The sequence below is a fragment of the Micrasema longulum genome, unplaced genomic scaffold, assembly GCF_059751315.1.
Source record: "Micrasema longulum isolate JH-2025_06_02 unplaced genomic scaffold, ASM5975131v1 h1tg003589l, whole genome shotgun sequence".
NCBI lineage: Eukaryota > Metazoa > Arthropoda > Insecta > Trichoptera > Brachycentridae > Micrasema > Micrasema longulum.
This window is the reverse complement of record NW_028280630.1, coordinates 23,369-50,685: the sequence shown is the minus strand read 5'-3', so window position 1 is coordinate 50,685 and position 27,317 is coordinate 23,369. Positions and strand designations below refer to the sequence as shown.

Sequence of the window (27,317 nt, the reverse complement as noted above, 5' to 3'; positions counted from 1 at the left end):
TCTCAGAGCAATTGAAATTATAATTATTTGAGAATTGTTTCACTCGATTTTACTGTAGTGAGTAACAAAATACGAAAAACAATCAAATCTGTTTTATTTTAATACCCAACTTAATACTTGTTAAGTAGACATATTGAAATTACCTCCACATTCATGAGAGGTTGCTACTAGAATATCTGCTTATATATTTATGGATTCATCAATAAAAATGTTGAAGTTAATGATATTTCGTTACTGTTTTGAGATCAACATTACAAATTTATGACCATTAATAATGCTTAAGTTATTGACTCCTGACCATTGCATCAATTTTATTATTTCTACATTTTCCTGGAAATGTTAAGTCCAAATTCTGCACAATTTTCCTTTTGCAAACAGATAGACACAGACTCACTTCTAAGCTCACTGGTTTGATTTTTTTTTTCTGTCTAAAATATAATTCACATAGTAAGACGTCGTTGCGCCAGCAATATCTATTGAGTAATATTGTAAAAAAAAGGAGATTTATAACACAATGCACCTTTTGACGACGCATTCTTTTATTAATAGCAAAAAGGAAAAATTAAAAATTTAATTTTGAAAAATATTTAAGTTTATTTTGTTGAAACAAAGTTGTGTAATCTTGATGAGAAATTAAAAATACTTTTATAAAAGAAAAATCACTTAACAGTTATTCCGAGGGCAACGACGATGTATCACCAATGTTTAAAATTTGAAAGGAATACTAATCAATAAAATTCGTAACATTATTACTTAAAATATATTTCAGATAATATCTACAATGCTTAGTCTAATTATTTACAAACTACACATAATTTGCACTCATAATGCTTACAATCTTTTGTACTGTACAGGAATCTAAACTTAATAGTTCCTTTGAGACAAAGAGATCAAAAATATTAAATTGAGATGAGTCTCCATTTTGTGGGAATATTTGATGAGGAATATCGTAGTATGTTATATACGATGCTAATTTTTTACTGTTACAGCTTTCAACGTTTATAGCTGTAGAATTGTCATTAATCTTGATGAATTCTTTCAAACTCTTTCCTAGATGTCGTTCCCACGAGTCAAAAGTAAATTCCGCTCTTTGTTTTAATGAGAAAGCTAACTCGTTTGAGATTAGAGGTTCATTTTTCCGTTTTAAAGTACCTGGAATACTTTGCGTCTTCTCGTTGTATTTCAAATTGTGGTTTTCTATGTGAGCAAATAACAGTTTCAGCTGCCAAACTTGATGGACTGACATGTTTTTTGGCAAATTTTGAAGAATCTGAAAATTAAAATAGTAAGAATAGGGAAATATCACGTTTTTTAACAATAATAATGGTCTATTAAATGCTGTCAAGTAAAAAAAATATTATTTTTACTGCGTATAAGTAGCATAAAAAATATTTTAAAATTTGTAATTTTGAATTCCGGCGAAAACAGTCCATTGCATTAGCCGTGCCCCTAATACATCACGATTTGTGTAAATTTCGAACTTCGTTTGTGACCATTAAAATTTAAATAAAACATTCTCCCAACTCAACACAAGACTTTTAGTACCATGGAGTTGGGACTTATGTCTCAAACAATGTATTAAGTAAATAAATAAAATTAAAACGTCACAAATCTTGACATCGCAATTATCAAGGCCAAATATGTCACGTTTTTGTAGGGACATATTTTTTAATATTTTTTTTAAAGTTATGTATGAAAACATTTTTCCACAATCAATTTTGAAAAAACAACTAATTTTTCTAAATGAATTTTGTATTTTTTTATCGGTATTAGTAGCATGTGACTGGCGGCTCCTGACCGAAAATACGGGCAGTGTATTTCTTTACATTTCGTAAACTTATATATTAAGTTCAATAATATTATAACAATATGACAGGTCTGACGTGATAAACGGGCAATAGTATGACAGATGACAGCCCGCGCATTGGAACCAGGAACGCTAAATTCGCCTAATATTATACGCAGGTTATAGGATACTAAATCAACTAAATTCGTACTCATATCATGTCATTACGCATGTTCAAAGTGACATTGCAAACGAACTTCAAATCTGAGCATGCATTGACAATGCCAGGAGTATGTATATTATCTTCGCACTCTAACGCTCGATTCACCGGTATAAAGCGTTGTCTATCTCGCTCAAATGATGATCTTAGGAGAAATCACATATTTCATACAAATTTAGGGTAAACAATTGTGCAAAACAGAACATGCACAGGGACGATTGCGCATGCGTAGACAAGATGAGAAAATCGTCCGCTAGAGTCGATCTTGCTAGATTTTTTGGCGCTAGTATTGAATATTATGATGTTTACGAGTATAATATTGCAACGAATCCCTGTTTCTTTGTACCTATAAAATATTTTTACTATCAATAAAATTACTAATTTATTTCCACATATTTTTACTTGGCAATGCACTGCACTTATGCACATACTAAGGAACCGCCTCTGCATGTGATATTTCCTTATTAGAAGCGTACATCTAAAATAGACCATTTCATACCACAAATATGTGAGTATTTCAGAAATACACAAAGGTTTATTTCAGTTCAAAATATTTAAATAGAATACCGTGGGTAGTTACTGCAACTACGTAACTTTAAAATCATCATTTTCGAGTAACCCACTAAAAACACATATTTGTATCTACCCCCATGAAAGCACAAATATACAAGCAGTGATTAATTACAATCATACTATGATAATTCAAATGCATATCTTGTCTATTTGTAGCATTCATGAAGGAGGATAAAAAAAAATATTTTTAGAGGGCGACTCACAAATGCTGATTTTAAAGTTACCTTATCATTCCATGTCCGCTCCCTAGTTGGAGCATATGGTGTGCGCAAAGAGCCTCCATGCATCTCTATCGGCTGCCAGCTCCTGTGCGTTCTCCCAAGCCAGGTTCTCGTCGGCATTTTGATAAATTGGCATTTAGGATAGTTTCGAATTGAATAAAGGATATGCCTCTTTCCTCGCTATGCCTATAGCAGTTTTCTTGGACGAGTCAAAGGCGTGTTGCAATCAAGCTGTACACTGGTTAGTGTGAAGATGTTTATTTGTATTATAGGGGTGGCGAGTGTCAAGCAAAAACATAAATGTGTCTTTATACTTACTTTGACTAATGTGATCCAAACAGGAAGTATGCAAAGTGTATCTCTAATAACGCATTCGTATGTTGCAATAGCCAATATTTGAATGAACTCTCTTTCTGCTTGTGTGTGCTTATCACAGGTACATTTACTGTCTAATTTAAACAAATTTTTATATTCCGCTGAATCAATTCTCTTATCGGTTCTCTTCAGATATTCTTCGGGCTTTTCAGTTTCCACAAACACTTTTGTAACTCCGGAGAAGTAGCATGAACTGCAAATATTATTTGTGCTAAACTCTTCATTTTTATCACCCTTCGATGCGTCTGTTGGAGCACCGGTGAAATTTGTGGCTAAAGCGTTTGATAAAGAGTCAAATAAGTAATGTTTAGTGAAATTTACAGTCCCGGGGTTGTTAGAAAAAGCGAGTATGTTTTCTGGCTTTGCAGACCAGACATTTGACTTCTCTGTAGTTAGCATTTGGGCCAGCAGACTTTGGAAACCTTGAGGGTCTTCGAGATATGACAGACATCCAGCTTTTTGCTTTACGTCGAGGCATGAAGATTTTTCTAAAAGGGATCTGTAAATGAAATTATTTACAATGAATTATGAATCAGAAAATTTATAAGAAAAAAATTTATTATTGTGTTATTTTGAACAACATATTTTTGAACATTTACAATCAATATTTCATGCTGGAACTTCATGCGTAATAATCTAACATGTCGTGTTCATTTTGTTAACAACACCCGTGGTGTAGTGACTAAAATGATTGCACGGGCGTTCCGGATTTAATACCAAGCGAGATTACAATTTTTCAAAAATCTCAAGCCTGCATATTCTATGAAGTAATTCAATATTGTGATAATGTGATGAAAAATTAAAAATATATTCAATTCAATTCTTACAAAAGTTGATCCCAATTTCTGTTTTTCTTGAATACAATGGACCAATATCTGTCATCTGAGATTCTAACTTCCTTTAATTTTTCTAGTTCGGGCAGGAAGCACGGCCCTCGTAAGTTGATTAACTGATCTTCGTGCAGTGTGACAACTTGTACGTTGGCATAACAGAGTTTTCCGGAAGATATGTCCCGAGGAATGAGAAGTCGTGGCTCCGCTGCTAATACATACAGGTGGCGGAAGGCTTGGAGATGGTACCTATAAATTATTATAGCCAGATTAGTTCAGAGTTTAGACTATCATAAAACATTAAACATTAAATAGTATAAAGTATCGTTAACATGCGGATAATACAATAGATAAGACAATATTGTCTTGTCCCAGTTCCGTGAACAGCCTCGAACGTGCAAGACAGGACACTGGGACAATATGAAAATAAGGCCTCAGTTCACACGTGAGGAAAATATTACAAACGGTTTTAACCTTTAATACTTTTTAAATCGTTAATGTTACCTAATTCAGAAATGTACCATTCTTAAAGGCCATTTGTTTACACAATACAATACTGTTCTGTCTCAGAACTTGACCATTGTCCTCATGTAAACAGTAATTTGTGTGACAGGGCTTTGTTCCGAGACATTGTCACAGAGATAGTCTGGCAGGCTATCTCTCTGTTTCAAAAATTTTAAACCTTGTATGTACCATATTCATTTTTAGTTAAATGTCGACCGGTTTCGAGGTTACTACATCATCATCAGGACGTAAACTGTTTGAGAATGCTGTTTTTGCTTTAGTTACAAACAAATACATAAATATGATTTTGTATCAAATTACTGCAAAGCAACACACGTACCAAAAGTTAGTTGCACTGGAACTTTTTGGTAACAACTGTAGTTTGCTATATAATCAAAACAAATATGATTTAAAAAAATTAAATATTTGCAGTGACGAAAATCAGTGTTCTAAAAAATAACTTAAAACTGAGATAAATGATATTGCTTTGTTAACGTTTTGGAAAAATCTGATATTTCATGTGGACATTCCGATAAGCACCTGTTATCGTTGCTATGCAGTGGAAATTTGGGGAAGAAAGCACACAGGAGTGCAGCAGTTGCAGTCGGAGTCGTGGCCAGAGTATACCGTCCCCCGCCAAGGAACAGCAGGCCTAGCGCAGAGTGCACTGCCAGCTGGGAGCCGTAGCTCAGGGCACTCGCACCCGGTCCCGCTTTGGACCTCTGGTAGCGACATAACCGCATGATGTCTAAATCACCTGTCCCAGCCATCACCTGAAATTATAATGTTATTTGACCGCTGCAGGAAAAGAATAGAAGCAATCATCACTGAAAGCCCCATCATCCCCAATGAGGGAAATTCAGTGGTTTTCGCAAACATGTGGTCACATAAACCTGTGACGTTGCGAAGCAGTTTATTTTTAATAAATCAATTTTTCAAACGTTTGAGAAACTTCGCCACAATTAATGTTCTAATTTTTACATGTAAGAAAACACTTTTTATATCCAATTCCCCATAGCATTGTACTTCCTCATTCTAAAGAGAAATTTCCTCTTCAGCAGAGTAGATTCATGACATCACTCTGAATTATATGCAGACCTCGCTTCCTCCATACACATCTTATCAAGCATCTACACCAGTTATTCTGACGTTTGACATATCCACGTCAAAGTATTTGCCAAATTTGGTCACGCCAAGTCTTTCTCGGTCTTAATCGTTTTCTGCATCAATCAACAAAATAAATTTTACTTTGCTATTAAAAACACTTATTTAAATTCAAGTTTGCTAGTGAAAATTCTTCATCGAAGATCATTATAATTCACTATACATCTTTAAATAATAAAGCACTTAATAACTAATTATACACTAAACTCTCATTAATTTAATATCTACATATTGTTAAATTAATACAAACTATCTCACCATAGCAGCGCTGATGAGAACCAAATTGAGACATGTTTCGGTAGTTGCTTTTCCTGCCAATTCTCCGATACTCTTGGATCCAATCATGATTAACTTCTTTACATAAAATAATATCGTGTCTCGAGCATCCTGATTGGCCGAACCGGCAAACCTCAATCCGATAGAGAAACACACACCAGCCACTATATTGCAGTATACTTGGCTGTAATTTTATAAAAGAAAAACAGCGTTTAGTCGAAGCCTTTCGTTTAAAATCATAAATAATATGTAAAACTTTACTAATAAAATACTAAGGATTTAAATATTTCAGCGTTTATTCAATTACATTAGAACTCAGTTTGAGTCATCCAGATCGTTATCGGGAAATAAAAAATAAAGGAGATGTGCTCGCTGCTCATAAATGATTTTGCTGGACATGTTTAAGTAAGTTTTTAATATGATTCCAATTCACTGTATCATTTCAAAACCAACAAAAAAGTGACTCAAGAGTAAATTTTATGTTTTCTTTTTTTTAAATATTGCCTGATTTAATAGTTTATGTAATTATTTTTTTTTTTTTTTAACTTTAATTTTACAATACGCCCAAGGGGCATTTACAAAAAATATACAGGTAAGTACAAATATAGTAAGTAATAATTTAAAAGATAAACAACGCTTTTTTGTATACATGCAGGAACAATAAAAAGCATACTGCCATGCAAAATAAAAAGTGAAACTTTACATAGTAAAAAAGAAAAAAATAAATATAGATATAAGAAAAGTAATTGAATTGAAAAGCAAATTGTTAATAACTTGTAAAGAATTTAAACAAAAAAAATATAAATGTACATATACTTATACGTAAAAAAAAAAATGGTATTAACAAATTATTTTTAAAAACAAATAATAAAAATTAGTTGATACATTAATTTCAGAAAAAGATAATAAATAATAATACACATCAAAAACAGATTATCCGGATAATTGGAATGTTACTGTATGACCGAAATATTTTTTCTATTGGAATAACCCAAGATAACCCAAGTAGCCAAATGAATGTTGTAGACGTCTCGCTTTACATAGTTAGAAATGCGTGTCTAACCAAAATCAAAGTGCTTAAGTATTAAAAAAAAGAACTCTTCATTTTTACTCACTTCATTGCTTCATAGTCGATATCAGAGTGTTCTTCGTTCGGCCTGACACAACAGTATGGTTTTATAGATTCTGGTACATAATCTTCTACCCATTCTTCATAAGGTTCTATTGAATCCCATAGAATTAATCCTATGGACGAAATAATTATTGCAAAAAGTAAGTCATTTAAATATTATTTTACAATATATGGAGTTTACCAATCGTGGCACCCATCGCGCGGATAGCTTTTTCATGTCCAAATATTAATGTAAAATGTGATATACCCACTCAGTTGAGATGCCTACAGCCTCAGCCACTTTCATTTTCCGATCATCTAATATCATTCAATGGATTTTATCAACAATTTCTGGTGTGACGACCTCTTTTAGGCAACCTGATTGTTCAGTGTCACTTGTGCTGATACGACCAAAACAGAAGTCAGTAAACCACTTCTTAACCATTTAAATTGATGGCGCATAGTCCCCATAGTATTTATCAAGCCTTTTCTTAGTTTCGGTGATAGTTTTTTATGCAAAAAATAATGCTTAATCAGCACACTATTTTTTTTTTTCCATTTTGATTAAAATTCACAAAGGTATCTGCTTTCAATGGCTGTCAAACACTAACTAAAAATGCAGCTTGCTCGAAAACTTCCTGTAGTCTATTAATAGATTGACAACAGTTGACGGGAGCAGTGTTGCATTTAAATTTACTGCGTGGGAAATTCAAAAAGTCACTGACTTATCAAACTACCCTCGTATTCAAAACAATCTACAATACCTAGAATATGCTAACAATATAACTATGGATTTACTGAGGTTAATATTTTTCATGACAGTGAACATAAATTTAAGTCAAAAGTTATAAAAATACATATTGAAACAATCACATATTTAATTTAACATCTATTCAATTTATGATTTTCTAGATTTGTTTTATTTAACATAAATTGAAGTATTCAGTCTTCAGCGTAAACAATTTTTTTGGTGTGTGCGTGGGTATCCTTCCTACACTAATAATACAAAAAAACTTACAATATATTTTGTACATTCTGTTAGTTTACCTAATTAAATAAATAAAAATAATAATAATAACTGATCACGTATAAGGCTCCTACATAACGAACTAATAGGATGGGAAACTGTCGTAAGACCTGAATTGGGGTAGTTGGATTGTGTTGAGAAGAACACCACATCCAGTAATCAGAGTATCAGGAACTAGTGAGAAACAACTGGAGACGGACAATTGAGGTTTCCTGGACAAGGAACCCGGGTGTAGAAGAAGATATAATGATGAACATAAATATTTCTGAATTACCTCTAGCTATCACTCTCAGGAGCAGTAGATCTGGCCTGACGTGGTTTAAGAGGTAGTGCGTAGGTGGGGGCTGAAACCATTTGGCCACCTCAGTGTTGCCGCTCCTGAGGTACAGCATCCCGAGGGCGAGAGTGGCTCCGGGAGCCGTCACGTCTACATTCACAGTCGGCCCTTCGCGAATTTGGAAGGACGGCAGTTTGTACTTTTCTTTCTGGGAACCTAGACAGAATAAGACATAGACGTAAGATATCAGATTTATGAAAGTTTTGAAAAAATATGTAGTAGAATATGAAAATTATTAAATACATTTTGTTGTATAACATAGCTAGTGTATCCAAACAAACAGTGCGCGGGTTGATTGTTGACAGTTGTAATAATACACACAATTTGAATACTTAAGCCTTTATTGAAAAGTAAAAAAATAATTAGTAAAAAATGAACAAAAATATATATTCTGTCGTTCGAGTTACCTGTTAGGGGTCTCTTGTTCCCTCCGAGCATGTAGTGGGTCAGGGAAGAAGCGAGATGATGCGGAGCAGATGCATGAGCCCCCAATACAACTAACCCTAGAGCAAGACCTGCAGCCAGAGCGTATCCTTCTCTTTCCGAAGAGTTCTCCATCTCGGGTCCAGGAGGACGACCTGGAATTGTGCATAACATAACTACTCAATAATACATAGCATCAGAAATAGATGATAAAAATCTTTTAAATGGAGATGTATAAGAATTTTAGTATGAGTGAGCGTAAATACATTATGAAAATATTGTGTGACCTAGCTAGCGCATTCAACCAGTGAGCACTAGTTTGATTATTTAGAGAAATAAATAATTATTTTAATAAATTAATTTAACAATAATAGTAGTCAGAATTACTTTAGGGGTTATTTAACATCTCTTGTATTACGGCAATACGCTATATCTTAAAAAAGCTAGTGTCGAGATAAAAGACTTCAAAGTTTTTAAGACTAATCAAATATTTGGTGAGAAGTTAGATAAAATATAAATAATTTTAAAAAAGGCTATTTTGTATTTTTAATAGAATTCACAAAAACCTGTTCTGGTGGAACATTTTTTATTTATTTATAAAGGCAATACTCTGCAACTCAAACATCTACGCACTGTACCATGTTCCGCACAGCAATGGCGCCTGTGAGGGAAAAACAGCGTATTTGTGGGGTTGTCCGGGCAGAGTGCTGTATTTTAAGACGCAGTAGTATTCTATCATTATGGAAGTTTTTTTTTGCACTTAAAAATACGACGACGAGATTTGAGAATTCTTGCTAGAAATAATGATGGATACAAAAATAGATAACTATATTAATGAGGAAGTAAATTTATTTATTTTATTTGTCAATAAACCATAAAACTAAACCAAAATCTTCATAAAAATATTTTTATGTATCGTATTATCAGTGCTATGACTGTTTTAAGTTTTGTAATTTAGAAATTACTCCGCATGCGAGTGACGTCACATGTTCTCTTCGGTGAGTTCTGCAGATTGGTGAATTGGCTTCCCGTAAACCAGAAATCTATCACACCACTCTTTAATAAGTTGATTTGGAAGAACTAGCAATGTCGTTGAAATTTATATCCAATTTCCCGTAGCACTAAACTTCCTCATTGCAATAATTGCATTCAATTCAGTGATCGTTGGTTGGAGATGAAGATATAATTTTGTAAAGTAAGGCCCCTAAGGGCACGCAGGACAAAAATATAAAATATTAATTGAAAGAAAGAAATTACAAAAAGAAAAAAACAAAATAAGGTGCCTCTCATCTTTAATAATTTTTCATCTAATTTTCAAAATTGATTAAAGTATGTTATACAACTATTTCAAGAAATGATAAAAAAAGTGAATCTCTTATATTAGTGTGCCTCTAACATTGATTTAAAATATTGCAAAATCACTGTTTTTTTATTTTTATTTTTTAAATTTACATTAACATTGTTTGTATGCATTTTCAGGAACAAATTATACATGAAAATGGAGGGCAGCCTGTAATGTATATGGTAATACTCTGGCGAAGCCTTCAATCTGTTCGTGGTGACTGTATAGCAGAGACATCTAACACAAGCGCTACTGCCACTGATTTTGCCGACTTTTTTACAAATAAAGTCGAAAAAATCAGACTGGCGTGTAGTTCAGCGAAAAAACCTGTAATTTTAGATAATGCCCTTCAAAAATTCAGTAAATTTGAACCAACGTCTATAAATGAGGTTAAAAAAATTGTTGCAGCATTACCCAACAAACAATGTATATTAGATCCGATGCCAACATGGCTTTTGAAAAAATGCATTAACGTATTAGCTCCATTTTTAACAGATTTATTTAATACATCCATGGAGCGCAGCATTGTTCCGAGAGCCATAAAAAAAGCAAATGTAACTCCACTTTTAAAAAATTCCCAACTAGATGTGGAAGATCTTTCCAGTTTTCGCCCTATTTCAAATCTTCCCATCGTATCAAAAATACTAGAAAAATAGTTTCTCACAGGCTCGTTAACTATATCGAGCGGAATTCTTTATTTTCGGTAAGGCAATCGGCATACCGACATTTTCATTCCACGGAGACGGGAGTGATAAGAGTACTGTCTGACATTATAACGTCGGTGGACTCTGGTAATCTGGTGTTGATGGCTCTTCTGGACATGAGTGCTGCATTTGATACTGTAGACCATAATATTTTGCTTGAACGTCTGGAGAAAACTTATGGTATCCGTGATCAGGCACATATGTGGTTCAGTTCATATCTTAATAAAAGAGAATATGCAGTCGTGTTCCAGGGTAAAAGCTCAACCAACTTTCGGGTGTCTACAGGAGTGCCTCAAGGGTCAGTACTCGGACCACTTCTCTATCTCCTTTACACTAAAGATATAGAGAACATTATCAAAGAATGTGGATTGTGGTCGCACTGCTATGCAGATGATACGCAGATTTATTTTTATTGCAAACCAGGCGAGAGAAGTGTGCTTGTCAATTTAATTGATGGATGCATCAAGAAAATAGGAAACTGGATGGCTGAAAACAGACTAACATTAAACCCATCAAAAACTGAACAACTGTGGGTGGCTTCAGCCAGACGACAGAATTTGATCCAGGATACGGCTCTACCCAATGTAGGGAGTGCCGTTCTACCCACCGTTAAACTACTGGGAGTTTTACTCAATTCTGACCTATCTCTTGACGCTCAAATTAGTAGAACGATAAGTTCATGCTTCTACCAGCTGAGACAAATTAAATGCATACGCAAAAATTTGCCGGTTGATGCCGCCCGTCAATTAATAAATGCGTTTGTAGTGTCTAGAGTCGATTATTGTAATGGTATCTATGCAGGTCTACCAATGAACAAAATGACTCGCCTACAATCTGTATTGAATGCCGCAGCGAGACTTATTTTCGGAATCTCTAAGTTCAGTCATATCACTCCACTACTTCGGGAACTACACTGGCTACGTTTTCCACAGAGGGTCGAATACAAACTCTGTTGGCTTATGTATAAGTCACTGCACAACTCGGCTCCGGAATATCTAAGGGAACTATGCATTCCAGATGAACTAGCTGACAGGCGTCTCACGCTTAGATCAGCTACGTCTACGGCGAGAGGAAAAGTTATTATACCTCTACGCAAACAGCGCACTAAATTTGGTGAGCGCGCATTTGCGGTCGCAGGCCCTATGGCATGGAATGCTCTCCCAGCAGAGGTGCGAGGCTGTGAAAGTGAAGTGATGTTTCGGAAAAAACTTAAAACCCACTTGTTCTCTAAATCATTTGAATAAATCCGTAGCACGTGACAACAAAATAAATTATTTTAATCAAATTACAAATTTAAAGCTTCAATTAAATTAACTTAACAGTAGAATCACCATGTAAAGCGCCCTTGAGGTATTTTATTACGAAAATGGCGCTATATAAGTTATCCACAATAAATAAATAAATAAATAAAAATACATTGACAAAAATAAATCAAATTCAAATTGACTGACCTATTTCACTAAGCAAAACTTGCGTGATATGCGTATGGGCTGTTTTCTGATATAACAGTCCAACACCGAGTAACGCAGCCACTTGAATATTTTGAGGAATATCCAGTTCGATAGAAGTGGGAGGTAACAACGCTTCTACATGAATTCCCATTAGTTTTGTAATTGCAATATCCATTGTGCCTGTAAAAACAGAGAACATTATTACAAAATGAAAATAAAATAATACTTTCTAGATTAAAATTGACGAAAGGAGATAAATCCAAATCTAACATGTAGAAAAACTTTTTTAATTATTGATCTAATTTAAAAATTTAAGATATACAGGTGTTCTTTAAACCCTGTCACATCCAAAACCACAATGATCAGTATGGGCAGGAAGACAGATTAGCATATTTAAAAATATATTTAGAACAAAGAAAATTTAAAAAAAAATATATTAAAAAAAACAAATGGTTGCTTACTTCTGCAGAAGAGAAGTGAGAGGAGCGCGGGGCAGTATCAGATTCCCCCCTTTCCCTCCTCTTTCTCCCCTGAGAAGTAAGCAACTATTTGCTTTTTTTGATATTTTATTTTTTTAAATTTTATTAGTTCTAAAAAAATATTTTAATGTGCCAATATGTCTTCTTGCTCATACTGATAATCGTGGTTTCGGATGTGACAGGTTTCAATGAACACTCTGTATTTAAGATAACATATATATTTTTTTAAAAATTGAAATGAAATATTAGCGTTCTTATAATTACCCAACTATTTCAATTTTGGTGGCTATTTTCGAGGAGTCATAAATAACTCACTATTAGAAAATGGAAATCAAGTTGGCGTAGAGTGGGGTTCGAACCTCGGACCTCTGATCCGTGAGTCCGCAACACTAGCCACGGGACCACAACCCGATTCATATATAACAAAATACACCGCTATCCTACGAGGTGGGGTTTCAGACTGCCCAAAACAAGAATCGGGGCAACTTAAAACAATATGTATCATAAAGAACTTAAGATATTTAATGAGCTGCCAAAAGAGATTGGGGGTGCTGGGCACAATCACACCATTTCGTGGGATAGCGATGATTTTTGTTAAAAACAAACATCCATATAGGTAGATAGAGTATCATCTTAAGTGTCTGGATTTAATAACAATGTTTTGTTTTTTAAATTATGTATATACAGTCAAACCTCGTTTTTCCATTCATCGATTTTACATTTTCCCGCTTTTTACATCAAAATATTTAGGTCCCATTTTTTTCCATACATTCTCATTCAAATATTCCCCCTCAATTAACATTTTTTATGTTTTTCATAGCCCCGGTTTTACATTGAAATTTTTTCATAACTCATTCGATCTGTCAAAAGACGAGCCGCGCGCCGCCGCATTCATGGAGAATAAAATCGAGGTAAATAAAAAAAATTATTGTCTCAAACTAAATTCAAAGTAGGTGCAGTGTAACTGACCATTTTGTTTGAGTGTGTAATTTTGATATTTTACTAAATAGTGACATGCAGCTGACGCATGTTAAGGAAGAATAAAGTATTTACGTCAATAAATTATGACGCAAAAAGTTTTAAAAATTGGCAATAGAAATATTATTTGATGTTATAAACATAATGTGAAAAGGAGATAGTTTAAACAGTTATCCTTAAAGTGTGGAACAGTTTTGCCGCGATGTAAATGACAGTGGAAATTTTGTGGTGCCATACTAAAAAAAGTGATACCATATAACTAAAATTTCCCAATATTTAGGAAAAAAATCCTTGTATGCATTTTATGCAAATTCTAATTTTTATTTTCATGTTTTCAAGGTTAAGTACATAGATAAAATTATTTATGCATGTATTTTTTTTGAATCAATAAAAATAACACATTGTAGTATTTTTTGGTAAAAAACAAAATATTTTTAATTATATCATTGGTGAATATGAACAATTCCCAATCATGAAAGTTCTTACAATTTTTCTGCAGTATATTTAGTAGTCTTCTACAATAATTATACTTGAATGAAATTTCTTTTTTTTCATACATTTTTCATTTCCTCATTTTAAAGTTTTACACTTTTTTAGTTGTTCCCTTTAAAAATGTAAAACGAGGGTTTTACTGTATATTGTTATTAATTAAGATATAACTAGGTGTTCAATTTTATTTGTATAACTATATTAAATAAATACATTACACATGGTACTTAGACTGAATAAACATCGCAAAAATGAACTTCTAGATCTAGGTTCTGCAGAGCAGTTGATGAAACATCAATGCACATTCTACAGATATAAATGTGGTGCTTTATATCACAAAAATAGTCACATCTTCCGGGTACCACTAATTAAACCTGAGGATGTGAGCGCTCGTCCCCTACCTAACAAACTTTTACTTTGAATACCTTGGCTTGGAGGAGATGATTTAGTAATAGATATGAGAGCATTTGCCCAGCTGTTTGATAACTTAAACTTGACGAGAATCAACTTACAGGGACCCGTCACAACAGATCAACATAGATCGCAGTAACCTCAAGAGCTTATTTAGCACTGACCCCACCATTAAAAATAAGGTATATTAACAGTTCAATCGCAATGACCTTTCTAACTTGTAACCGATTAAGGCGATCGTTTACCATGTCTGCACTAAAAACTGAATGTTTTTAATACAAACCTCTGTATGTAGCTGCAATCCCAAGAAGTAAACCAACGCTGGTCATTTCATGGCACTTGACGAGATACTCGTATACATTGATGAATGCCATGTCTTTTAAGTGGCCATTTAAACCGAGAGCCATTAGGAATCCAGCATGCTCGGTTGGCAAGTCTTGTGCATTTCCTACCTTCAATAAACAGACAAAATATAATTTTACCCGTGTAAAAAGTAGGTACATAGCGGTTTTAAGAATCAAATGGAAAAATGTGCATATAATGACAACTGGGACACGGTACCTATAAATCTTATGTATAGTACCTGGCAATATATATTATACGTCGCCATTTGGCTTCGTCTTTTGTCATACACGTGTTACGTGTAATGTCTATCAGTGGTTGTTAAGAGTTTTTAAGGACGGTTGAGACAATTTTTAATTGACTATCAATAAAATATACAGGCTTATATAATTTATTTTTTTTAAAAATGAACTATCTGAAGTTACGATAATTAAATAACTGTAAGCATGTTTCTAACTAATGACTTATGAGATGAGAGAAGAAGTGATCGTTTATTTTTGTTTGATTTACAAATTAATACGGTATTTTTAGATTTACAAATTGTAAGGAACAAAAAAAAAACCTAATTAGAGGGTAATAATGAAGAGTTACAAAAAACATCTCAGAATTAAAAGAGGTGGGAACATTAATATTTAATCAATATTGGAAATTCAACCATATGTGTGATTCTTTGTTAATGTTGTCGGCGAAAACACCAATTAGGTACTTAAACACTTACATAGTATAATAGAAGTAAATCGATCCCAATGCCCAGCAGCATCAGAAATAAGTAAGGCCCCCATTGGGATTTTATTACTTTGGTACCTTTTTAAAAAAAAAGTTTTTAAACAATTGAAGAGTTTTTGTTCAACTGTTGGCAGTATTTTTGTTCGGTACGTCCGAGAAGAAGCTCGTTATAAAAGAGCATAAATGTATGAACAAAACCACAAACTAAAATGTCAACTGATGTTTCCTCATTACATCCGAGATCTCGCTACTTCCGTGATCGTTATAACCAAGTTCGACTGTACAAGAAAACATTTTTATATCCAATTTTCTGCAGCACTGATCTTCCTCATTGGCAAGTTGGATTTATTATTTTGTCGAAGAATTTTAATCTAAAACTTACAAACTGTCACAGGTTGTATGCTAGAAAATAGGAACTCTAATAGACCACAAAATTTCTAATAATTCACAATACTTATCCATCAACAAATTTCACCACAGTTCTCCTGACTTAAGTTTTCAATGTGTTGAGCAATTTCCAAAGGCTATTTCGACACTATTCTGTATACATTATTGCACATACCTTTGGTTTGTTGTACACAACCCAAGCTGAATCAATGGTAGAGTTTCCCATGGGCACTAACTTTAATCCTGCGGCTACCCCGTTGTGGAATAGGGGCCACTGTGATACCGTCGGGGACACTTCTATGTGAGAAAGGTCGATGACTGCGTTGCGTGGCGGGGCCCGGCCAGTCAGGCACAGCTTGGGAATATGAAGTGGTTCAGTTATGACGCAAAGTGTAGAACGAAGAGTCACCATCCCTCTATAAAATGTTGAATTACAATCGAATTAAGAATCCACGCATCATCAGCAAAAAAAAAATTAAAACTCAAGATCTTATAAACAATAGTAGGAGAATTTGTCAACCGCAATGCATTTAAGAAGTTAATTCTCACGCTTTAGATGCGGGACTGAGCACCTATTGAATGAATATTTCAAGTCGCCCGTGCTGGAAATGGAACCCGGGACTGACGTAAGATGCATCTTCAGAACTTTTATGTTTCAGATATGTATTTGATATTTTGACAGCAAGTAGATGTGAAGCATTAAATATTTTTTTACCTGCCAACGGAAAGAGCCATTGTTCTGTTGCAGAGAGCCAGCAGATGTCTCTCTTGCTCTTCAATAAAGTCATGATCGGAAACCTCTGGATGTTGTGTGAGAGCGATGGAAACAGGTATAGATGACTGCAACATGTTGCATAGTTCGGCCACTCTAAAAATGGATACAAGAAATATCTACCAAATTTGTTTGTAAATTATTAGATTTTTGACGGTACTCATGTGCGTGCAAGCCAAACAAAACTGATTAAAAACCACTGTGCCTAATATGCAATAACATAATTGCTGTGATGAAAGAATATAATTTGAAATAATTTTTTTGAACATTCTAATTGACGAAAAAATAAAGTGAAATCCTTGATTAACGACCAGGCTGCGTATTCTACTGTGGTCTGTTCAGGAACTGAACATGAACTCGAAGGGCGAGAAGGACGCACTCGCGGGCCGCCAATTGCCGATCGCTGTTCTAGAATATGTATAGGGCAAAAAGGTGCCAAAAACTAAGTAGTCGTTTTCAAATTAAACAGAGCACTGATGGACTTAATAAAGTGACCACAACTACAATAAAATATATCCACATCGTCAAAACTGTAATTCTCAGAATTCTAACTAAATTAAAACTAAATTAAAACAAATGAAATTTTAAACAATTTTAGTTAGACATTATAATTATTATATCTTCGGTACCCTACTTACATAGTGCAAATATTAGAACAAAATAAACTGATCAAATTATAAAATTCGATGATTTGATGTGTGGCTGGAGTATTCCCTATTAAGGTTATTTTAGTTTTATATATTCCACTGAATTTAATTTCAAATTCAAATTCAAACATATTTTTTCACAAAGTAACATAACAAATAACAAAGGATTTAAGACGTTAAATTGAAACTTTATATCAAACCAAGAACCCTTGAGCAATGGTTCCACATTATTAAGGGATAATACTCTCTAATAGCAAGAGTATTTGCCTCTTAAACATAGTTTCACTAATGTGAAAGATGTCGATCTCCAAAGTGATAATGTTCAGCTGCTTGACTGCTCTTCCAATCGGCATGACCAGAGGCAGGTTGGTTCTGGAAACCGGGAGGTAAAACAGTCTGTGCTGACGCTGTCGGAGATAGCCATCAGGAACATAAAAAATGATAGTCTCTAAAATGGCCGAGAAACCCCTTAACAGTCTGAAAAAATGGGTTAGTGTAGACCCATCCCTTCTAAGTTGTTAACTATTGGTCCCAAGCATACCCAAGAGGAACCCAGTGGGATAGAGCCACGGATAACTACCATACTTCCTCATGTAGAGATACCTCAGAAATTTTTCATTCAATATTCATTGAAATGTTATATAAATGATTTTATAAATTAATCTCTTTTGATACAGGCTCGCCTACAGAAAGAGGCAAATAGAAAATACTAGGGAAATGTTATTACTTCAAATTCGATAGTAAATAAACTACTATTGATAACCATGAATCCAACCTGTGATCATCTGGAAACCGCAATCGCATAAGCTTAGTATCAATCATCTCCAGTCCTGTTCTCTCAACATCGCTAGCCTTAACACCGATATTCAGATTCTCAGGATCAGGGTCCATGTGCTGGGTGAAGATTGTTTCCTTCATTGAGTCATCTATGAACCAAATCAATATAAATAGTTATAATTCATTGATTATTGAAATACTAAATATTTTTTACAAAAGCCAATATTTATTTAACAATCGAAGGATTTTGTGGCTGAAGAATAAAATCACTTGCTAGATCCTCAACACAAAGACAACTTAAACAAATACATACTAATACCACTTTCGGACAAAGAGATTTTGAGTATTATGAAATTAAAATCTATAACCTACTTCCACTGTCTATTAAAACAATTAGAAATGAGAAATTCTTCAAAAAGGCTAAAAAAAAATGGATAGTGGAGCTGGGTAGAAGTAAAATGGACTGTTTCATTCGCCTAAACCAATTTTGAAAAAACTGCTCCACAAATGTATAGTTTATGTTATGTTTTTGTTATTTTATTGTACGTTTTATAATATAAATAATACAGGTGTACATAAATTAAATATAAACATTGATACGTAGTGTTTTAAACTTTCTGAACTAAAAATATTTTTAAAAGGTATATTGTTAAGTGTCTTCAGTACGGATAACCCCAGTGAGGTCACATTATTTTTTTGTTATTCATTATTTATAACGGAAAAAAATTAATAAATAAATCAATTGTTAAAACACTGAATTGATTATAAGTAATCGGGTTGTGGTCCCGTGGCTAGTGTTTCAGACTCACGGCCCAAAGGTCCGTGGTTGGAATCCCACTCTACCCCAACTTGATTCCCATTTTCTAATAGTGAGTTATTTACAACTCGTTGAAAATGGCTCTCAAAATTAAATATTTGGGGAAATCATAAGGACGCATTTTTTAAAATTTATTTATTTATGTATTTCACAGTTTTAAAATGCACAGAGTTTCTTTGTTTCAGGTCCCGACTAGCTAAGAAATTCCCATTTTTAGGAAGGACCTTCTTTTTTGCATGTGTTTTTTATTTTATTTCATTAAATGATGCTTAATAAATTCAAAAAATAATAATAACATAAAAAAAATTCAATATAAATATAAATGAGAAAACATGCAGGTAATAATAATTAAAATTGAATCATAAATATAAATTACCAATGAGACATCATTATTATAAATTAGAAAACATACTGATAATTATACAAATTGGCTTCAATAAACATATATAAATTAAATACTTCCTTAATTAAAAAAAATAATAAATATATATATTTATTAATTTTATCCATACCCGATGGTGCATAAAGTACTTCATTGATACACCAAATACAGTCTAACATGATCACCTGTTACATGAAGGTAAAGTGGTCAGTCGTACGCTTTAGGACCCTATGCATCTAATGCAGTGTCCTATGCACCACAGGGTGCAGAAGGGGGATGATGATAACTTTTTATCAATTTTAGATATTCAATGTATGTACTAGATCTTTCATGATACTACTTACCCTGGGTATGTTTTCCCTTTTCAGAGCTGGAGTACTTAGCCCGTAAAGCGAGGTCTTCTCTCATGATTAGGGAATAAGCCTTATCTGGCCAATCGACCGGTGGATTATTCTTGCACCGTGATATCGTGTTCATAATATAAAGGTTGATGGCGGGAGGAAAGGCTTGCAAATCTCTCAATGTGTAACCTGTCCATAAGAGACGAATAAAAAACCGAAGAAATTAAACAAAACAGGAAAAATGGACACTAACGGTAACTCTTCTCATGCAACCAATTTGTAACAAATATTCAAATTCACCTTTTTTATGCAACTGACCCCAAGACCATTTAATCTTCACATTGTTAACTTATATATTTTTTATATTATCAACATTTTACGTAGTTATTTCCCAGTTTCAATATGGCTTGCTCTTTCTATATTTAAAGGAGGAAATGTAATATATACATCAGCTCGCCGAACATATACCACACACTTAAATATCCTTGGCAGTACCCACATACAAGGAAAAATTGCTCATTGGTGATGTGAATGGCAAATGAGAAACTCTTTATGGTTTGGTAGCCTTGGCATCTTTGTGCTGATACATATTTAATTTATTTTAGTGCTTTGTACAAATTGAATACTTCGTTAGAATAATATGTTCTTCAACAACCTTAAGAGGAAACGTGGTCTTACTTTTCTTCATACAAACGTAGTCCTGTATTTTATCCTCGAATTATGGCACAGATTTTTGATTGAGCAATGATTGTTTTACACACTATAGATATTTACTATTGCTTTTTGATAAACTGTTTCTAATGGGATCTAGGACCATCCGAAAAACCGAAAAAGCGCCTAATTTTATCTGCAGTCTTTGGACGTACATACGGTATACAAATATTTCAAATGATTTTAAAAAACGGAAAAGGTACTAATGAAGAAAATTTTATTCAGTTTCTTAAAAAACGTAAACATGGGTTTAGTTTTTTAGGTGCGGAAAACAGGACAGCGAAATGCCAAGTTTGTCAATTTCAATTATGAAAACTCAATCGGCCGTGCAGTTGTCTTATTCGCAGTACGTCTCAAAACCGGTAGATATAAAAAGTCGGTAAGCAGTTAAATACTAATATTTACTAACATTAATTAAAATGTTTGACCGCAAAGTTAATGCTTTAAAAATAAATAACACAAGATTATGCATTAAAAGTTCGTGAATATTTTATACCTTTCATGCATAACATCAGAACCACAGCTTGTTCTATATTAGATAGGTCAGTAAAAGGCAATGTATCATTAACTCTTGGAGTACTACTGGCATTAACATTCTCCCTCGCTGACAGAATTGCTTGAACAGGTCCCGGTATTCCATTGGCTATCAAACCGGTCACCTGAAAGTTATATACCGAGTGAAAATATACCGCATATAATTTCTTATATGTATGTATGAGTACATAAACTTAAATAAGTAGTATTAAAGAGTGGATTACCTCGATGACATCTCTGCAAACTGTATTTATATTATTTAAATAAGGAAACCACAGACGATTCTCATCCCCTCTCATAAGACGGAACAAATGATTAAAGATACTAGGTGGATTAGTGCTAAAATAAGCTGGCTGACTGAGTTTCTTCGCATCAAGTTCGGTGATTTGCGACTTGTTAAAATCTACATTTATTGGACACACGGATGGAAAATCTTTCCAATAGTGGGCTACATAATTATCAAGTCGAAGATCCGCGCAAATCTGATGGAGAAGTTGGGCAAGAGGTTCCAAGTTGTCAGACAAGAAAACATTCATCTTTAATTCTTCGTACACCAAGTGAAATGTGTACAATATCGGCAGCATGTAAGGAAATAGCAGAGAATTTGTGTTGAAGCTTCTCGATTGTGAATTGTGTTTATAATCTTCCGAATGAGAGGTGTCCATTTCATTCTGCGCCTTACAGGCCATTTTGGATAGCCCACTGAACTTATTAGATTGTAAATATTGGCTGTCAATTTTCTTAAAGTTTAGCAATTTCGCAAGAGAGCTTCCAATAGAGATATGGTGGTCAGATTTCAACAGGTACTCCCAGTCTTCTTGGCTTCCATCGCTAGATGTTCGCTGTTTTTTTGTAGCTACTTCTGATGAGCCATTATCAGCCTGTTTTGTCAGAGGAAGTTTTGAGGTATCATAACCTAGGAGATTTAATATAAGCGATACAAACATGGACCACTCCAGTTTTGGACACAAATCTTGTGTGCCCGGAGCATTCCTAATACCGTACCATTTAGCAACTACCTAAAAAAATAAAATACGTAACAATATAGACCCAAAATGTTACCAAACATTTAATTGAAATGAGAATATTATACATAAGATTACCTGCATAACAATATCTTTCTGAAGTACTTGTTTTAGAGCGTTTATACATTTTAAGATGAGAGAGTTAGTTGTCAATTCGGGTAATGATATTCTATAAAAAACTCCTTTACCATATTCCAAAGTAACTCTATTACCAACAGGGTCTCTTAAGCATTGAAGACCTAAAGAAAAAAAGTTACTTCATTAGTTGTACTAGAAAAGGTTGATGTTATTTGAATGTTTTTTTACTTATTATTTACCTCCATTTTCAAAAGTTTTATTATTCAATGAATGCATTCCACAGTGACGAGGCACGGGAGACAACTGATGTAAAGCTGAGTCATCTAGTTCAGGAACATCACGAGAATGACTCGATGGTAATAAACTACTTCTTCTAGGAAAGGACGTATCAAACACGTTGCTTTGATTGTATGGAGAAGTTATTAATCCAGCTAATACACCTCCAATGTGAACTTTGCCAATCATACAAGTACCGGAATACAATATGATGTTTCCTGACAAATCAATGATAGCGATCGATTGAAGCGTTGGTAAGACAATAGCGTCTCTCGCTGGTATTGAATTGACCACTCCCACTATTAAGTGTTTCTTAGAATCATCTCCAATACTGGAATGTGTCTTTTCAAGGCGCGCTATTTGTAACTGCGTGTTGGTACCATAAGAAACCAAGTAACATAAGTAATGTTGGTTGGTATGATCCGTATGGAGAAATGTCTGTGTGGCTGCAGACCACGCGTTGATGTTATCGCGTCGAGTTCCGTGACATTCCGTCCAGATGTGTTCGAAGCAGAGATCAGGGTACAGAGGTTGGGTTGGGGGCGAAGGTCGTGTGTTCGGAGCGAGCATCGAACTATTTGAGGCCTGGCCGATAGAAGTGTAAGGAGATAATCCTAACCGGTTAAAGAGCCCTGCCATCGGACTTTCTGTGCGGGAATGTCCGGGAGATCCGACATTGCTACCTGGCTTAGACGTGTAAGGACTTGGCATACCATCTAACCAACTAGCATTTGTATTTTTCTTTTGGTTAACAGCAGCATTGTTATGAGTCGAAACATTAAAGATGGATGCACTGTTTCCCATGTTTAAAAACCCAGAAGGACTCAACACGCTAGATGTTTTATTCCAATCTTTACAAATAGAATGGCATTCATCACTTGTAGCTTTTCTCACAATGTATAAGCTGTGCAGTCCAGTTTTGCTGGAGAAAACTAACGCTATACTCGGGTTCACGCTGATAAAAACAATTTTCATGCAACTATCATTGTAATACTGAAGACCGAACTGCGAGGTTTTAATTAATGCCGGAGCCATTTCATCTAAAGGATGTGAGAGAGAGAAGCACGTCGGTAATTGAATACCTGGTTCACCGAATGTAGTCGAAACGCCGCCAAAATTATCATTTGAAAGTGAGTGCGCATTTATTCGTAATCCAGATCCTACACTAGATCGGTTACTAATAGTTTTTAGAGCTGAGAAATCATTACGAGTTCTGTTCGTAAGGATGTTATGAATGTAGGAAGAATCTACGGGAGGAGCTGCATCTTTCTCTAGTAATATCCCATATTTCGTGCTCCAAATTTGTTTGATTTGAAACTGTAAACTAGTTATAAAATCTTCTCCACTTTCAGTGAAAACTCTCAAACTATTCTTGTCAACAACACAGATACTAGGAATAGGATTGAGACTTTCGTCCTCAAAATTGTCTTTGATTTTTATTTCGGATTTGGTTTCATTAATAATGTTATTGAGGGCATCGTACATTAATCTATCGTTTACTGTGTTATGAAAATTACAGAAGATGGCATGTTTGATATTAGTCTCGCAGGTGAAGGATGTTACTGTCATACGTGACTCTGCATCTTGGTACTTGGAATCCGGATTAGATATATGCCCTGAAAAAATACAATGAATATAATAAATGTTTACATATTTTATCTTGATTATTTTTAAAATGTAAATCATTTGCCCATAGAATTATGGCCCTGTTATAGGTCCTGTCGGATATACAGATCTGGTGGCTTCTAAAAAGAATTTCAAGGCTTTTAAAAAGTTTTGTAATAATTTCGGCGAATTGATCATGTCCAATCAATTTAATCCCAGTCAGTGAAGAATTCACTTCCCTCTCTTCTCAATCCAATGAAGTACATATTATGTACTTCTGGATTACTTTCTTTCAGCACAAAGATGCTAAGGCTAATAGATTTCAGAGAGCTCCTTCGGGCAGCTTTTCTCGTTTGACAATGAGCAAATTTTCCGTGTATGTGGGCACCGCCAAGGAGACTTATGTCCTCAGATGCGGTGTGCGGTATGTGGTGGGTAAGCTGCCCATAGAATTATAATATACAAGGCGCGTAGAACCAAATTTGTATACATCACACTGTGTAAAATTTTGCCAATTGAGGGTATAATTATTATTTTTTTTAAATAAATATTTGCATTCTTAAGATTTACCCAAATATTTCATTTTGAGGGCCATTTTCAACGAGTTGTAAAAAATAACTCACTATTAGAAAATGGGAATCAAGTTAGGGTAGAGTGGGATTCGAACCACGGACCTTTTATCCATGAGTCCGAGACACTAGCCACAGGACCAGGACCCGATTCCCATTTAACTGAATTTAAACCGGCAGTTGCATACTAAGCGATGTCTGCAGAGTAACTAATGCCCAAAACGTAAAACTACTCATTTATGAGTAGTTTAGTCGGCTTCAGTTTGATACGCGGTTTCTGGACTATTATAATTATATAGTTTACCTCTTGACCAGATGGCAGTTTTTCCTTTTACATACAATTCTTCCTCGTAACAGCAGTCGAACTTAGGATCCGGAGAACTAAGCCTATCATCAGGAGAGGGAAGAGGGCTTGTGGTAGATATGCTCTTCGATGAATTGATACAACTGAAACTGGAGCCAAGACGGGAAGAACTTGGTAATGCACTATCATTGTTTCTCTTCTTACTGCTGTTGGACAACTCTGTTTTTATGGAGAGATTATATTCGTGCTTTAGTTTTAAGCTTGGATTATCTGTTTCAAGAACTCGGGATAGGCATTTTTTACGCTGAGTGGAGTCTGGAGCATCTTCGATATCTAAATAATTATGTAAAACAATTGAAATAACCATAATTTTCTAGCTCATTTATTATTGTACATGCAGATATGAATTGTGAATTATCTTTACATCAGTTTTACTCATGGGTAAAAAAAACTGTTCTGGCAAACATTTTTGACACTGGTAAGTAATTCACTCTGGTCTTAGTAGCAAATGATACCCACACTTACCTTCTTGTTTCTTGGGGTTTGCAAATATTTGTCGCACACACCATCTCTCATTTTGTTCTGCTTCTTTATCCTTCTGTAAATAACAGGAACAGTCGCTCCTGTCAGAGATGGCCACATTTTTCAACTTGTGAAGCAAAGACGTCTCACAAGGATATGAGCTGGTCGTGGCTGATTTCAGAACTGATCCTGGATGCTTTGAGATTGCTCGACGACCATGCGGAACAAACTCCTGCAATTGAAGCGCAAATCAATCAATTTCCCGGTCAAATTATTAGTTGTTTTGATTAACCGTTTAAAAAACATGGAATCTTAACTTCTTCTTACCAACGGTTCCGAAGCAGCAATCATTTTGAAATTTTCTTCATCCAGATTTGCTGATTGATTTTTCTAAGAAGCGAAGCAAGATAATATATTAATTTATCATAACCCAAAAATGTTTGACAATTGACGCCGGCTTATTCCGTATTTTTCAAATAGCCAAGGCTGCGTGCGGTGCGTGCATAAACATTGTAACTATTTCATTATGATAATCATGAACCTAGATATGTTCGTAAACAAAATGACATTTTTATAAGAACTTGTAATGATACCTGTCATATTTAACCGCGCATAATGAAGCTGAGATCATTAGTTGTCTATGAACGCAAACCATTGGAAATTCAACGCAGCCAACATACGAACATTAATTTTTTAATGTCCGCGCAGAAAGTGTGACGCATAGATATAAGATTTATGAACTCTACACTTATAGCGGTTCATCGATTTATTTTATTGTATTTTATGAAAGATTTTCGGATAACAAGTAATGTATGTTGGTTGATGGTATCATAAGGTGTATAAAAAAATAATTTAAAAATTCAAACGCAGCAGGTTTCTAAAAAGAAAAAAAAATAGAGTGAAAAGTTTCAAGCCGAATTTTAAAAATCAAAAAAAGGTGGATTGACATAGTTTTTTCTTTGATAAATAAATAATAAAAAAACACGTTATATGTTGCTGATGTTATAATTACGAATATATGTTACGATGTTATAATCATAAATATATTTTATAATTGTATCACCCTTACATTTTTTTGGAAGAACAACATTTTTTGAACTCTTCCATATTTTTTTTTTATTAACATCAACGGCAAATCTGCTCTTTACAAAAATTTACAATACTAACAAAAAAAAAATAACCTCAAAAATAGACAACATATTTAGCAGAAAGTTTAAATAATTTAAGAATGAATGAAAAAACAAATTTAAAAATATAATATTATTAAGTAATATAACAAGTAAATCATAAATACAGTTTCATACATCTGGGCAAAGTGAACAAAAAAATGTATATATTATGAAATGTATAAATAAATAATTATAATTACTATTCGCCATATTTAAAAAAAGGTGACTTGAAAAATATGTTGACTTAAACTAAAAGAGCTAAAACTTTTATTGACGTTGCTGAGTTTCACCTGGTAAATTATTTCACTTACCTACTAGGTAACGCCTAAAGACGCTTCTTCATTTTTAAACAAGTATGTTTGGTCAACCATATTTTGAGTATGTCCAAATGTTTGTAGGGAGTTAATTATATTGAAAAAAAAATTAAAGAAAAGATTACTTTTAAATCTGTAAAAGTACTAAGTGAAGCTTTGTGGAAAAAAACGTGTTTGAATACAAATTGTACCAATGAAGGAGTGTTATGGATTAATCACCTACATAGGGCACATTTTGTATTTAGTAAGCTGGTGGTAGAAATTGCGTTCTCCACATAATGAAATAAACCTAGAGTTCTGATACATTTGGCATTTAAC

The 27,317-nt window shown here is 34.0% G+C and overlaps 1 protein-coding gene across 1 annotated transcript; it reads right to left on the bottom strand.

Annotated features, from left to right (window-relative positions):
• Positions 1-746: 746 nt before the first annotated feature.
• shtd (anaphase promoting complex subunit 1) lies at positions 747-26,172 on the bottom strand. Its single transcript, XM_088242295.1, has 21 exons — positions 25,844-26,172; positions 25,520-25,748; positions 24,995-25,327; positions 22,480-24,132; positions 22,241-22,401; positions 21,362-22,156; positions 21,100-21,262; positions 19,896-20,081; positions 18,351-18,501; positions 16,872-17,024; positions 16,332-16,572; positions 14,985-15,153; positions 12,345-12,524; positions 8,832-9,002; positions 8,362-8,580; positions 7,065-7,194; positions 5,932-6,133; positions 5,050-5,282; positions 4,003-4,254; positions 3,119-3,674; positions 747-1,270 (listed from the first exon to the last, which is right to left on the bottom strand). The coding sequence occupies exons 1-21, from the start codon at positions 25,865-25,867 to the stop codon at positions 806-808; spliced, it is 6,666 nt and encodes a 2,221-aa protein (XP_088098421.1). The 5' UTR covers positions 25,868-26,172; the 3' UTR covers positions 747-805.
• Positions 26,173-27,317: the final 1,145 nt, after the last annotated feature.

What these genes read in the sequence shown, in the direction of transcription:
- shtd (XM_088242295.1), bottom strand. Translation starts at nt 25,867, where the DNA reads ATGATTGCTGCTTCGGAACCGTTG. An exon ending in TTTGCAGAGATGTCATCGAG is followed by an intron (nt 21,263 to 21,361) that starts GTAATCCACTCT and finishes TATAACTTTCAG; the next exon opens with GTGACCGGTTTGATAGCCAA. An exon ending in TCTGATGTTATGCATGAAAG is followed by an intron (nt 20,082 to 21,099) that starts GTATAAAATATT and finishes TCTTATGGACAG; the next exon opens with GTTACACATTGAGAGATTTG.